At 46.9% G+C, this 15376-nt stretch overlaps 1 protein-coding gene across 1 annotated transcript in view; it reads left to right on the forward strand.

Moving 5' to 3' along the window:
* Nucleotides 1–15376, forward strand: part of GABBR2 (gamma-aminobutyric acid type B receptor subunit 2) — a 331202-nt gene that overhangs the window by 127548 nt on the left and 188278 nt on the right. The window contains exon 3 of the mRNA XM_054584622.1: nt 2182–2352. Coding sequence (XP_054440597.1) covers nt 2182–2352 — 171 coding nt within the window. The remainder of the gene's footprint in view (nt 1–2181; nt 2353–15376) is intronic.

Consider the following 15376-nt stretch of genomic DNA (forward strand, 5'->3'; position numbering starts at 1 on the left):
TCTCTGTACGTTCTCCTGCTTGGTCCTTATTGTATCCAGAATTTTTTTTAATAGCCATTCTGTCCTTGACCTTTACCAGTCTTGGGATGATGTCCCTTCTCTGTGAGGATCTGAAAAATTGGTTCCTGTAGGTGTTCTTTAGTTCCAGGTGACAGCAGATGAGCTGTTGTGTGTTCAGCTCCAACAGATGGGATCTGTTTCGACTGCTGAGTGTACGTGGGAGATCCAGGGATCCTGGGTGGTGGCTGTCTGCCCTGTGAGCCAGATGGGACGAGGGACAAGATCTCCACTGCCCCACTCTGCCAGAGTCTTGGGGGGAAAGGAGTGCTTCCTCAGGTGACAAGAGCATCTCCAGCTGGGGCCTGATGGTGCCAGGATGTTATTTCCTTGGATGCTGAAATTGGACTCACAGAAGTATTGGATCTGGAGCTGCTGCTGGGACAGGCAGTTGTTTGAAAAGAAAGCTGGTGTGAGCTTGCTTCAGCCGTGTCCTTTTTGGATCAAAGATTTAAGTGAAACAAAAGAAAGAAGGGAGGGAGGGAGAGATGACAGACCAGAAGAAACCATGAAAGTGTTATTTTTATAATTTCAGAGGGGGAAATATGACACCAAACTGGAAGACATAACATTTAGAAGTGTATAAATTCAACCACCTCTTTAAAAAAAACTTTCATATGGCAAAAGACACTGTAAGAAACATCAAAAGAAAAAATATATACACACTGGAGAGGGGGATTAGTAACATATCACAAAGGGCTCATTTCTTTAATATAAAAGATCATTTCTACCAACTGGTAAGAAAAATAATTCAAATTGGAAAACAGGCAAAGGACGTGAACAGTTTCCAGAAAGAACCTGCAGATTGCCCTCAAACATGGGAAGAGACATTCGCCTTCACTCATAATGAGATAAATGCAAATTCGACCTACAAGATACCATTCTCCCACTGTCTCACTGCAAAGATCAAAAAGTTTGATAGGCACCTTTGTGGATTAGGCTGAGAGGAAGGGAGAGCAGAGATCAGAGGAAGTGTTTTGGAAGAGGTGACATTTAAGCTGGGCCCTGTAGGACAGATTGTTAAAATCCAATTTAGCAATTTACTGGCACTTAAAAAGAAGAAATAATAAAGAAAAAGATAGGCAGATTTGACCACTGAGTGAAAACTGAAACACACACGTGAAAGGGGAAAGCAAACAAACTGGGGTATTTACAGCAGCCATAAGAGCCTGAGTCTGAATGCTAGACATGTGCAAGTCTTCGTCAAACTTAATAAGAAAAGTATTAGACTAGCACTTGAAAAGGAAACAAAAAGACATGAAAAAGCAATTCCTAAAATAACACATACTACTAGTTAACGACCACATAGAAAAAGATTAAACATGCGTAACCAATGAATGTAACATGATTCCAGTTCTTCAGTGATAAATCATTACAAAATTAGAATAATGTTTTACTTCCTCTGTTGACAAGAATGTGCTGAAACTGGCTCTCTAATCATACCTAACTAGTGGGATATAGATTGATACAATCCTTTCTTTGGGGATAAGTATCAAGTCTTTAAAGGTGCATTTCATTTGTCCCGAAAATTTTGTACCACAGATTTTATCCTATAGAAAGAGCCTGAATTTTAGGGAGGGAAAAGTGCCATGCACAAGGATGCTTGTAGAATAATATGACAAATCAGAAATGATATAAATGCCCTCAAAGTAGAAATGATTTAGTAAATTATGGCATATTTTCTTATACTGGAATATTATGCAGCTATGTAAAGGTTTACAAGGAGCTTTTAACAGAATGCCAGAATACTTGTAGAAAAATGTTAAGTGGGGAGACGGTAGGGGAAGTGTAATTATGTCTGTGGAATGGCCTCAAGAATCTTATTTAAAAAACTACTGTAGATGGATAAAGGGCCACAAGGAAATAGACCACAACATTAATGGTGGTTCTTTGGGGAGGGGTAAACTGTTGACCCATTTTTTCCTTCTTTCTCCTTATTTTGTATTTTTAAAATCTTCTCTTCCATTATAATGTATTACTTATACACTAGAAAGGTTTAAAAATATCTTTCCCTGTGTATTTGTGCCCAAGTGAGAACTAAAAGTCTCTTCTGTTCCGGAAGTTTCCAGGCTCAGAGCAGTGAGGCCCACCAGTAAAAAGTGTCCTCTCTTTTGTGTTTTTCAGCTTTCCTTTGCTGCGACCACGCCTGTTCTAGCAGATAAGAAAAAGTACCCTTATTTCTTCCGGACTGTTCCATCAGACAATGCCGTGAATCCAGCCATTCTGAAGCTGCTAAAGCACTTCCAGTGGAGGCGAGTGGGCACACTGACCCAAGACGTGCAGCGGTTCTCTGAGGTACGCCTCGCTGAGGGCACGCGCTGTCACCGGCCTGCTCGCTGCTGTCATCTCTGGCCAAAGGCGTGATGGCTGAACCAGGGATGGCAGTATCACCGGGCTTTTAAGCGCACTTTGACTAGCAGGACCAAAGCGGTCTTACCATTGACAAAAGAGAGCCGGAGGCCGAGGAATTTGATTGTGCATGGGCCAGGTGAAAACCTCCATGGAGAGAACCCTCCCTTTCGGGAGTGAACCCTCCCTTTCATTGCGCCTTCAGCTAAATCGTGTGGCTTATTCCCTCACCGTCCCTGTAGGTTTGTTGTCCTCGTTACTGGTGCTGTAGTGACCCTCCAAAATCATGGTGTGCCACTAACAGCTCTTCTCCTGTGAGGAAAGGTTTGAGGAGGAGCTGGCTTGGAACAAAGACTCCAGTGTCACTGTCAGTTGGGTGGGCTTTTCATTTGTTTGTTTTATTTAAAAGCTTACAAACATACATTATACATGACGAGTTTTGGGGGGTTTTTTTCCAAAAAAAAAAAAAATGTCAAAATATATACAGTAAAAAAAATAAGAGTTGCTAATTGCCCTAAATCCCACAATCTCTCCCAAGTGAACTCCGCTGTCAATTCAGTGTTCATCTGCTCAGAACTTTTTCAATGTATTTGTTCAAACTACAATATGACTTCATACTGTAGGTTTTGCTTTTTTCACTTTACAACAGATCTTAGAAGTCTTGATTGACCTCATTTTTATTAATGGAGCATGGTGTTTTATCAGATGGATAGATGATAATTAATTGAACCAGATACCTATGCGTGTTTACAGCTTTTTAATATCACAGCCAACACCTTCTCACCTAGGTGGATCTTCGTAGTGGATTTCTAGAAGTGGAACTACTGGGTCACTTAAAATGATGAGACAAACTGATTTCCACAGGCTATTCCAATTTCTAGTCCCACCAATGCATTTGAAAGTTCCCATTTCCCCACATCCTTACTTAGAGTGGATATTATCGAATGCTTAAAAAGTTTTTCCACTTAGATGAATGCCAAATCCTCTCTTGTCTTTCTTCCCATTCTCCTTGTAGTTCCTACTTTTCTTTCTCCTTCCTCATGTGTTCTTGATACTTGGAGTCTCCCAACAATGCAAGACATTTCAGGTGTGCTTAGCTGCCCAAGAGAAAAACAGGGAGCCCTGTGGGGAGGAAGTGAGTCAGATGCCCAGGGGGACCTCAGTGGGAGGGGTTGGAAAGGACCCGCCTCTTCTGGTAGAGGGAGAGGTAGAGGGAGATCAAGAGAAAGAGAGAGAGTGGGATGGGGGGAGAGAGAGAGAGAGCGCGTGAGTGAGAGGAGAATGGGGGCAGAGAGGTCTGGGAATCACCAGACCTGATTTCCTTTCCAGCCCTGCACTTACCTTTCTGAAGCTCTGCCCATCTGTCCCATGGGAAGCAGAGACCATTCGATGCATTGACCTTGCAGAAGTCACCTCTCTTCCCTGAGCTGCAATTTCCTCCCTTATCCCTGCAGGATTCTTGCCAAAATAAGATGAGTCATGGATTTGAAAGAGCTTTGTAAACTGTAGAGTTCATGCACAGAGAGGGATGTTTTGGGAGGTGCTCGAAAAGCAAAGTGTTTGGCTCCACCGTCTGTGGTCATCCAAGCAAGGCAAGCTTTTCTTGGGCAAGACGGGCCCTCATCTTCCCACCTCTGTTTCTCAGCCCCTAGGGAGAGGCACAAAGGAAACTTGACCTGCGGTAGGAGTGACTCATTGCCAAACATTGAAGAGGCTTTTGCTGGAAGGCTGCCCTTTAAGGCAGTGACAAATGTTCTGAAATGAGCATGAAACCAGTTGATGGTGGGGGGCGGGCAGTCTGTGGCCCCATTAACACGGGACTCTGCCGCAATTTGGAAGGACCTGCTTTTTTCCAATAGAGTCTTTGGCTGTCCAAGCCTGAGGGGCTCTTAGAGATACCTCCCCGATGCCCTCATTGTACAGAAGGGGAACCTGAGGCCCAGAGGGGGGATGGGAAAAAGTTCAGGATTTCAAAGCAACTCTGATGAAAGATGGTTCACAGAAAAGTCAGGACTGAATCCTGGGGTCCAGATTCCTAGTTCAGACTTCCCATTGCTCCTTCTTTCCATCCGTAACTTCCTGCATTCACAGGGGAACTGCAGGTGACCTGTGAGATTTGAAAAACCTGGTCTAAAGAGGTTAAATTTTCAGCCCTGCTTTGGTTGAGTGCTTTATGATTCCCCAATGCTTGCAGCCAGCCACCCCGTTGGGAGCAGTAATGGTTCCCACGACAGATGAGGGAACTGAGGCTTGCAAAGGGTGGTTGCTTCTCGCCCACCTACCCCCGCCCCGCACATGCTGCTTAAGAGCCCAGCCAGGGCTGGAAGCCTGACCATCCAGACTGCTGGTCCGTGTTTTCTCCATTACGCTATCGCAAGTGGGGCCAGGTGTGGACAGCCTCCCTCCCTGCACAGCTATGTGAGCGCCCTCAGCTGAGTTTCAGAGCATCTCAGCAGGAAACCTCTTTTCTGAGGACAGGACGCTGCTTGGTGGTATTGCTGGCAGGAACCCCTTTCAATGTAAATCTCTCCGCCCAGCTGACTCCTCTCTGTGCCCAAGGGCTTTGCCATCCCTCTCCCAATGTCTGGGCTGCTTTGCTGGAGCGCAGGCCCTGGAAACTGGCCAGGGGCTAACAGCTTTTTGTGAGTGCAGAGGAAACTGGATTCCTGTTATGAAACTGGTCGATCAGCAGCATCAAGCACTTCTGTTCCGGACCGGTGCACTGGAAGGAATGTCAAATGAAAGCAATCCTGAAGTCAGAGGGGGCTGGGGAGGCGGGGGGAGGGGGGGACCTTAATCCCAAGGAGCTCATTACATTGGGACTGAAAGGGGCGGAGAGCTGAGGGCCATCCCTCACCTTGCGACCTGCTGCTCCTTCCAGCCCAGCATCGCTGAGATTTAAAGCCGGTGTGTGGTGACCCAGAGGTCGTTCAGGTTTTGGATCAGATGGGCCGATCTCTAGGCCCAGCTTTGCCAAGCAATGGCTGTGTGACACACAATTCACTTCACCTTGTTGACTCAGATGCATCAGATGTAGAGCCGCTGCTAGGACCAGCATCAGTGGCTGAGAGCTTGAGCTCGCTTCAGCCCTGCGCTCTCTGGATCAAAGATTTAAATGAGGTGAGAAGAAGGAAGGACTTGGTACCACATGGGCTGATCTCTAAGCCCAGCTTTGCCAAGCAGTGACTGTGTGACACCAGGCAGTTCACTTCACCTGAATGAGACCCCAGTTTCCCTTGCATAAAATAGAGAGATTTATTCCCACCCCACATGCATTAGGAGGTGAGAGGGATAGATGAGAAAACATAAATGGAAGACACATGCTTGGTGCTCATTAAATGGACGTTCTCTGTGCCACAAAGTCATGAGACAAACTCTAGGAACACATATCCATTCACTTGACGAGTGACAGTGCAGCCTAGGCTGCGCCAAGGTCCGGTGCTTTCGAGGGCCAGAGGAATGAACGTGGCCTCGGTGCTGGGCCTCCTTCGCTGGGCTCCCAACCCTGGCTGCTTGTTAGAATCACCAGGGGACTTTTTAAACTACAAAACAAAATCTAAATTTCCTAAGTTGGGTTTTTCCCCCCACTTTAACAACTTTATTGGGATAATTTATGTACTATACAATTCACCCCCTTATTAGTATACAGTTCAATTATTTTAAGACAGTTTCTAATGGCTGTGCAACCATCATCACCATCCGGTCTTAGAATGCTCCTGTCGTCCTTTCTACACGGTCCTCACACCCGTTGTAATCAGTCCCACCCCAGCCTCAGGTTCATTTGCTGGCTCGATAGTTTTGCCTTTTCTGAAAATTTCGTAGAAATAGATTTATAGAACGTGTATTTTTGTGTGTACTTGGTGCAATGTTTTTGAGGCTTATCCAGGTGCATGTTTCAGAAGTTTGTTCCTTTATGCAGCTGAGTAGTCCCCTGTATGAATAGGGTACATTTTTGAATCCCCAGGGGAGCTTTAGCAGTCCTGGCGCCCAGGCCAGCCCCCAGGACAGTTCCGATAGATGGCCCCAGCATTAGAACCCATACGGGCTTTCGTGGGGACGTCTGTGTGCCGCCCGTGTGGTGGTGCTTCACAGCTGGCTCAGGAATTCAAGGTGGAAATGATGCCCCCTTGTGGTAGGAGCCATGTGCTCTGAGAAGCCCCATCTCCTTGGCAACATGGCCGCCCTCAGCAGGCCTGCTGACTGTGGAGTAAGATGGGGAAAGTGGAGAATAGCCTTGATCCAGCTCTGGGACTCTGCCAGGGGGAAGGCTGAGGGGGCAGGTGGTGCAGATTGAGGGCACTGCTGAGAGGGTGATCCTTGGGGTCCAGGATGGAGAGGGGTGGGTCGGCAGGTGGCCTGTGGGCTTGGACAAAGTAGAGCTCTGGAAGCTTGATGTTGGGGGGCAGTGAGGGGATTGGAAGGATGGGAGGTTGTGGTCAGAGCCGGAGGAGGGAGGGAGGGATCGAGGAGCCAGGCCCTGGCTGGGTGTGAATAGCTAAAGCAGACAGGTGGTAGAGATCACCAGCATTAGTGGCGAAGAAGTCAGAGGCTGCGTGATGTCCACGTGGGCACTGCAGACACAGGATGGAGGCAGGGCTTGAGGGGGCGACGCAGGCCGTGAGCAGCAGTGCCTGGGAGGACCAGCAGATAGTAACGGTGCTTAGGCCTGCCCCCTAGTTCCAGGTCCTATAATCTCCTAGTCAGCCATCTTCACCAAGTTACTCCTCTGGTGCCAATTCTGTGATGCGATTAACCAACTCTGTGCCCCGGGACAAATCACTCAGTCTCTCTGGGACTCGGTTTTCCCTTCCATAAGTTAGAGGTAGGCCGGTTGACTCTTAAGATTGTTCCTGTCTTAAAGAATTTGTGATGAGGGCTCAGAGAGATCTGGTCCATGACCTTGCTCCTGCCATTTTCAGGGGTGCAGGCATGAGTATTATCTCTTTGTGCCTACATTTTTTCATCTTGAAAATGGGGTTGATAACAGTACTAACTCACTCTTAGGGTTGTCCTGAAGATTAAATGTGCTCAGAGATTTAATACACTAAGAGCAATACCTGGCTCATAATAAGCACCATGCAAGGAGTAGCTGTTACAATTTCTGTCATCTGGAATCTGGTTCCTTAGCCCATGGCTGGCCCCCATTCAGGAAGCCCAGCTGTGTGGCTGGGTTTTGTGCCTGCCACAAGTACCACGCCCTTTCCTCCCTGGGCTCAGAGACTCCCTGCCCAGTCACTGGTCTTTAGTGATCTCAGGCATTCTGGGGCTGACCTTTCCATCCCAGGGGCCTCCCCCAAGTGTGGGGACCCACTGAGGCTCTTGATCTGTTCAAGACCAAAAGGGCACCATCTGCAGAGATGCCCCTTCAAAGCACCTGCCCTTTCAGCCATCCACAGCCATGCCTGGCCCTTTGAAGTCTTCCCGGTGGCCAAGTCACCATCTACCCCACCAAAGAGGTCTCTGGTCCCATCCTCTAAAGTTACTGCTTATTATTATGGAGGGGTAGCCTGGGGGACACTCTTGCAGTGGAGGGTGGGGGGCCTTGTGCTTGCATCTAATCCAGGAGCCAACCTTATTAGAGTCATCAGCCTTCCCTGCAGCTCTGAGCAGGACTGAACTCCTCAGCGTGGCTGGAGAGACCCTTCACAGTCCCCTGAGTCCTCCTCCTCTGTCTCACCTTTGGGCACTTTCCCCTTTGGTCCAGCCCCACCTCCATGCTGGCTTCTCTCTGATGTGGGAACATCCTCTCCCACACCTGGCTCAACCTGCCTCCCCAGGCTGGATCAAGTATGCCACCTACGTGCTCCTGTCCCCTCGGGCTCCTTCCTGTACCAGTTCCTTGCACAGTGCAGTGTAATATACCACCTGCGTCCTCATCAATCACCCTCTGCCATGGGACTGGAGAGCCCTTGTAGACAAGAGCCACGCTGACCTCTCTGTCCCCTCCCACTGCATGCTACGTGGCCCATGTGTGTTCAGTAAGCAATCTCTGTCTATTAGGCCAAATTCTTAGGGGCAAACACAGTGATTCGCCCTCGGTTGCCCTTAGTCTGCCGGCACCGAGCATGGTGCAGTGAGAGTGAGAGGGGTGCTGAGAAATCCCAGCCCCTGTGCTGAGTCACCGGGGCCACGGGGACGAAGGGAGGAGCTGGCCAAATCAGCAAGTCACGTTCCCGCAGAACTCAGTGCAGGCCATGCTGCCCTTTCTTAACTGGGTCTCTTTTGGGTGTGGCGCTGTTTATGGGTGGGGATTCTTCTAGCGATCTCAGTGGAAAGTTTACTGGAATCAGCGGTGACCAGGGGCCTGCCTTGTGGTTGCTTCTGGGTAGCGCCGGTATTGGGCACTGGGCGTGCACACACTGTAGTTTGTCATTTTCCTGGGCTTCCTCGTCTTGGGAGGTTCATTCTCAGCTGTCAGCCCTTCAGAATCCTCCTTCCAGGGTCAGGTAATCCCATTCCTTAGAGCAGTGGTTCTCAAAGTATAGCCCCTGGACCAGCAGCATCAATGTCCTTGTCACTTGGGAACTTGTTCAGAGAACACATTTGAGGCGTCCTCCCCAGAGCCCGTGAATCAGGCCCTCGGACGCATTTGAGAACCCCTGTATTGGCGGAGCGGGCAACCTTCGGCTGAGGCCACTACGCTCCTAAGCTCAGTTTATCTGAGGACAGGGTCAGGCTCGCTGGAGGGGCTGAGCTGCCCTTGGTCCATGTCGTCGCCTCCCCCGCCCCCCAGGCTGCAGGACCACCTGACCAGCCCACATATCCAACATTAGGAGGCAGGGGACTCCTGGCTGATCAGACCTTAATCCTAAAGGTCCTTGTATCCCATCCATTCCCCATATTCTTTTTCCCTGAAGAACTTGCCAATGCTTTTAGGTGATTTAGTTGTTTGCCCCCAAGTGAGAAACGTCCTCTCCTTTTTGGCCTCTTACCTCCAACTCTAGGAGGGACCTGGCCAGGGGGTCAGCCAGCAAGGACTGCTGTATGTATCCATCCTGCCTGCATCGAGGCTCCGTCTGTGGCAACCTCTTTGGCATTTGGTGGGGGTGGGGATCTGTTATTTCCCAGGGTGGTATGTGTACGTGACATGATTTGTATACATTTTTAATAGTTATGTATTCATGTTACTATATACCAGGGAATAAGATTACTAGTCCATCAAAACTTCACTTCATGGATGTTATTGTTTAGGATGGAACCCTCATTTTAAAAGTGAGACAGTTTAAAAGGAATATACTAAGCTAGCAAGCACATAGGCGGTATGCTTATGCCGTGAAATTGCCTCTAAGGGGGTGTTGTTAGAGACTGCAGTTTGGGGACCACTGGGTTGGGTGAAGTCAACAGGGCTGCCTCTTTGTTCAATAGATGGGGGTAAGTGAGGGGAGGAGGGTAGTACTGGGAATAAGTATTTCCCTGAAGCCCTGGTCCAACGCAGATATTCAGGGGGGTAGACTCGAGGTCGAGGTCAAAGTCAAGGATGGGCCCCACAGGCCTTCAGCCTTTGAGGCGCAGGCTCCACAGGGCACACTCAAGTGGCGCTTCTTCCTTCACATGAGTGTCCCCAGGGAGAGTGTAGCTCACCAGCAGGTGCCCCGACCCATCCATTGCTTCAGAGCGGGAAGATTCCACTTGGGTGAGAACCACCGCCCATGATGCTCTGCAGTTTCCAGTGCCCCAGCTGCCCTGGTGGCATATCTGGGAGCACATCCAAGGCTTTGTGTCCTGTGGTGGCTGCAGTGGCTAAGCCTTTGAATGAAAAGCAGACCTCTAAGCTGGGTGTCTTGTCCAGGCCCAGAGTGTCTGCCCTCAGGAGAGAAGGCCCACTGTGTCCCTCCTCCCTCCACTCCAAACAGGTTGGAGATGGCTGCCCTGTCCGGAGCGAGGAAGGAAGGCCCTAGGGCTGACGGATGCTTCCTCCGTAAGCCTCCATACCAGGTCCTCTCCCACCGCACACTTACCAATTCTCAAGAGACAGCAGCCCTCCCGGACCCTGCTCAGAGCGGACATGGTTTCTTGGCTATTGGTCTCTGGTGCCAGCACCAGGGCTCATGCAGGGCTGGGTGACTGCCACTCTCAGCCCCCCATGTGATATGAGAAAATTGCATGCTCCACCCAGGCCGACAGATCCTGGAACAGGGGGTGGGTGAGGGCCCTGAAGGAGACCCTGGACGTCTCAGGGGATGGGGGGTTGGGGGTCCTGGCCATCTATGGTGACCTCTCCGTCCTCACCAAGGACACTTCCTCAGGCCTCTTGCACAGCCCCTGGGCCTGGCTCCCAGAGCATGACTCCAGCCTGAGGAAACAGCTACTGCACCAGGACCTGGGGTAGGGAAATATAATTATGACATCATCTGCCATTTATGGGAAGCCTCCTCGTGCAGGTGATGACATTCAGTCACTCAGCATGGTTCCGTCTCTGCTTTGTAGAGCAGACTCGTTCAGGAAGTATTAAGTCACTTTGCCAAAGCCTCACCGCCAAGAGGTGGCAGGTGTGGGTGGGAACCCAGGGCTGCGCCTGCCCTCGTGGAGAGGAGGCCACAGGACTGGACCAGGATCCCCACCCGCCTCCGCCGAAGCCCCACCGCAGAAGCAAGGAGGTGGATCTACAGACCAACCAGCCCGTGTCTCCAGGGGAGCTCCTCATAGTCCCCTGGAATTTCCACCATGGGATTCTGCATTGAATTTTTATTTGTATTATTTTTCCAAATCTGGAATCTCAGAGGCCTGCACTCTCCCTCCACACCTGTTCCCACCACACTTCCCAGGATATTTGGCTAACAGGACAGTGCATCTTGTAGTGTGTAGGTCCACAGAGCTATTCTGGTAGATTCTGGCTGCAGTTTTCCCCAAGGCCCATCTGCCAGGCTTGAGTAATGCCAGGCAACGTGAGCAAAGGAGTGGAGCTGGAAGGTATGTGGAGCCTTTAAGAGCCGGCAACTAGTCTGTTGGGACTGGGTAGCTCAGTGCGAAGGGTGAGAAGCGGGAGAACTGGCTGGAAGGAAGGAGGGAAGGAAGGGTGGTGAAGGCCCTGCGTGCCTGTTTGGACTGCACCTTCCCGCAGTAGGGAGGTTTCTAAATAGGGAGCGAGAGATGGTAGCAGCCCTGAGGGCAGGGCGGGCGAGCAGCCCGCAGTCTGGGAAACCAGCCCGGAGGTTGCTGCAGCGCCTCAAAAGAAAAATAATAAAACTGTAGTTGCTTTCTTACATAAAAATTTCAAACTCCCTTTGTTTTTATTTTTGCTTCTTTATTTTAAAATACTAATTATTGTTTTCTAACCCTAATATTGATATGTATTTAGTGCAGAAAAGTTGGAAGACACAGAAGAGCACAAAGGAAAATGGAAAATCAGCCCTAACCTACCCACTGAAAGGTCATTGTTAGCGTCAACAGGCATGTGTCTTGACAGTTTTTCTGTACACATAAGTGAGCGTGTATTGCGTGAGCAAATACTAGCTCTTGCTATGGGAACGGCCTCTTTAACTTAGCAGTCCGGGGGGAATGTTTTCCCAGGCCAGCAGATGCTCTCCATCACTGTGACTCATCATGGCCTGTCCACTCGGCCTGGTGACACCATGAACAGCCCCTGCCCATGCCACTGCCCCCTCTGATGTGTTTTGGGCTGTTTCCTTCCAGTTTCATGTATCCTACAATCTCTGCCCTTCCTTCCTAGATTCCAGTAGTTCCACAAATATGCTCCTCATTGATGGCCGTCCTGTTTTCCAGACCCATTAGAGAATTTTTCCTTAAAAAAATCGTTGCCATTTTGAGGGATTGGAGCTAGGACAGGAAGTGGATGTATAGCCTCTGTTGCTGTTTTCTCCCGTGGCTGTTGAAAATACCCTACCCTATGGACATGCTATAGTTACTCAAGGAAGTTCCCATCACATGGAGGTAGTTGCCAGTTTTTTCCTGATTACAAAACAATGCAATAAACTCATACTTGTGTTGTTACATAAACATCTCTGATTATTTCCAAAGGATAAATTTCTAGAAACAGTGTATGAACACTTTGGAACCTTTTGTACATGTTGCCAAACTGTCCTCCAGAAAGATCATAGCAATTTAGAGTTTAGTAACAGTATATGAGAGTATTCATTGCCAACATTGCATATTATTCTCATTTGATCCTTGGCAATTGCTATTTTAATTTGCATTTCTTTGATTACTACTAAGATTGAATTTCTTTTTTACTAGGAATCTTTTTCATTTCTGTTTCTCCTTTTGTAAATTGGCTGTTCATGTTATTGGCACATTTTCTTATTAGAGTGTTCTTTTTCTTACTGATTTATGGGTTTTTTATAAAGCAAAGATATTAGCCCTTGGTCACATTTGTAAACATTCGCCTACATTTTCTTCTAGTATTTCTATTACTTTATTTTTAAATTTATCCAGTATTTCAGCATATGGCCTCAAATACCAAACCTTCCTTTCTCCTCCCCCCCGCCATAGTCACTCAATAATTCTTCCAGCTCTTAATTAATACATCTTTTCCTGATTCACTTAAAATACCTATGTTAAATTTTATCTTTAGAAAATAGTATACTACATTTTTATACATACTGTAAACTAGTTATGTATAATAGAAATACAATGCAAATCACATACATGATTTTAAATGTTATAGTTACCATATTTAAAAACTGAAAGGAACCCTGACATAGGCCTGGGTGATGTTGCTCAACAGATTGAGCACCAGTCTGCAAACCAAAATGTTGCCAGTTCAAATCCCAGTCAGGGCACATGCCTGGGTTGAGGGCTAGGTCCCCAGTTGGGGGGCTTGTGAGCAGCAAACTGTGTATTGATGTTTCTCTTTCTCCCTCCCTTCCCCCCCTCTCTAAAAATAAATAAATAAAATCTTTAAAAAAACTGGAAGGATATAGGTAAAATTAATTTTGATATTTAATATTTTATTTAATACAATATATCTGAAATATTATTTTAGCATGTGAAACTAGCCATTTCAAATGCTCAGTAACCACATGTGGCTAGTGGCTATCCTATTGGGCAGTGTGGCTTTTTACTGTTTCTGAGTTTTTAAATTTTGTTCCATTGATCTGTCTACTCTGGAATTGGCCTCCTAGTGTTCTGAATATTATTCCATGAACTTCTGGGTCACACCCAGGTTAGTATGGTAGGCTCCTTCTCAGTCATTCTGGGATTCAGGTTGACCGAAGTTCAGCCATTTTCAGCATGTGGCTTTGAAGTTTCTGTGGGAGGCTGGAAGGGAAATGCCCATGGAAGAGCATCACGGGGAAGGTGTCTATGGGCTAGGCCTGCAGGTGACGCACATCACTCACGTTCCATCGGCTGTGAATACTAAGCAGTCCTCCCTTCATTTGTCATCATCGCTTTTATTTTCACCTTAATTTTTGTAAGGTGCCAGAAAAATGGGATTGGTGTTTTTATTTGAATTTCAGTAACTCCAGAATTTGGGGGACATTTGACATCTTTATAATACCAGGTCTGTCCATTCATGAACATAGAACAGCTCCCTATTCAAAATTTCTTATTGGGTCCTCAGTAAAGTTTTGGCATTTTCTTCATATAGATCCTTTCCATTTCATGTAAGATTACTTTAAAGTATTTATATTGCCTTAGGGAATGGGATCTATTTTCTTTGACATTTTAAAAGTGGTTATTGCTGGAATATAGGAAAGCTGTTGATCAGTGTACATACATCTTATGACTGACCATATTCAATTCTAATTACTTCTGGTAGTTTTTCCTCTCTTATTTCCCTTGGGCTTTCTAGGAGACAACAATACCGAATGGAGCAAGAATAAATTTGCTTTGTTTTCCAACATCACAGCATCTTTATCTAAATGACTTCTTATGAGGCGTTACTGCATACTTAGAACAGAATGACTGCTTAGGTTCTAATTCAGGCTCAGCTACTTAACAGCTGGGTAACCTTGGGCAAATTATTTAACTTTCCTGTGTCCCTACTAATGGGAACATACTCATATTACCTTCAGTATTATGAGCATTAAAATTGTTAATTTAAAGCACTTAGGACTTAGAACAGTGCCCAAAGAAGCCCTAATACATGTTAGCAATTATTATAGTTATTATTATTGCCTTATTAACTAAACATCTTAGAATTATATTTAAAAATAATGATAATAATTAATATTCTTGTCTTGTTCTTGACTTTAATGAGAATGTTGTTTGTAAGGTATGATAATTTGTCTTTTGGAAGAAAGATAGTCTTCCTCATGTTAAGGGATTTTTTTTTTATTTACCCAGTATTTGATTCAGCTACATATGCTGAAATTTCAGATGTCTTTTTAGAATCTATATCAGTAGTTATGTGATTTTTTTCTTTGCTCTATTAGTGTGATAAATTATAGTCATCAATTTCCTCATATTCATTCTATAATATGAGGTCTGCCCAGAAGGTATGCAGCCATGTAATATGAAAAATAGAGGCATTTATTGAAGATACAAGATACAAGAAACATCGTACATAAGACAATGATGCCTCAGTCCCCTTCAAAGTAAGCACCGTGGGAGCTCACACAGTTCTCCCGATTGCCATCAGATGCCCTGTCATACTTTCCTGACTCTCATTGATGGTCTGAAACCTCCCCTTTCAAAGGTGATTTTAGTTTGGGAAAAGCCAGAAGTTGCAGGGCACCAAATCTGGGGTGTAGGGGGGCTGAGTCACCTAGGAAATCTGATGTTTCAACAAAAACCTCTGCACAAGACATCGTGCATGAACAGGTGCATTGTCGTGATGAAGCTGCCAGTCACCAGTTGCCCAGAGCTGCAGCCTTCTGAATCATCTGAATGCCTTCTGTAGGGGAATGTTCAAGCTTAATGCAAAATTTGACACAGATTCGTTGCTCTGCTTGTTCAGTCGTTTTGAATGCAGTGGTCACACAGTACCCATGCTCGCTCAACAGCCTCTACTGCCCCCACTAACTACACACATGCACATTCCAGGCCACTCTTCTCGCTGCCAGGTTAC

This window comes from Pteronotus mesoamericanus, unplaced genomic scaffold (assembly GCF_021234165.1).
Source record: "Pteronotus mesoamericanus isolate MK-2021 breed Mesoamerican mustached bat unplaced genomic scaffold, CSHL_Meso_final contig_78, whole genome shotgun sequence".
Lineage (NCBI taxonomy): Eukaryota > Metazoa > Chordata > Mammalia > Chiroptera > Mormoopidae > Pteronotus > Pteronotus mesoamericanus.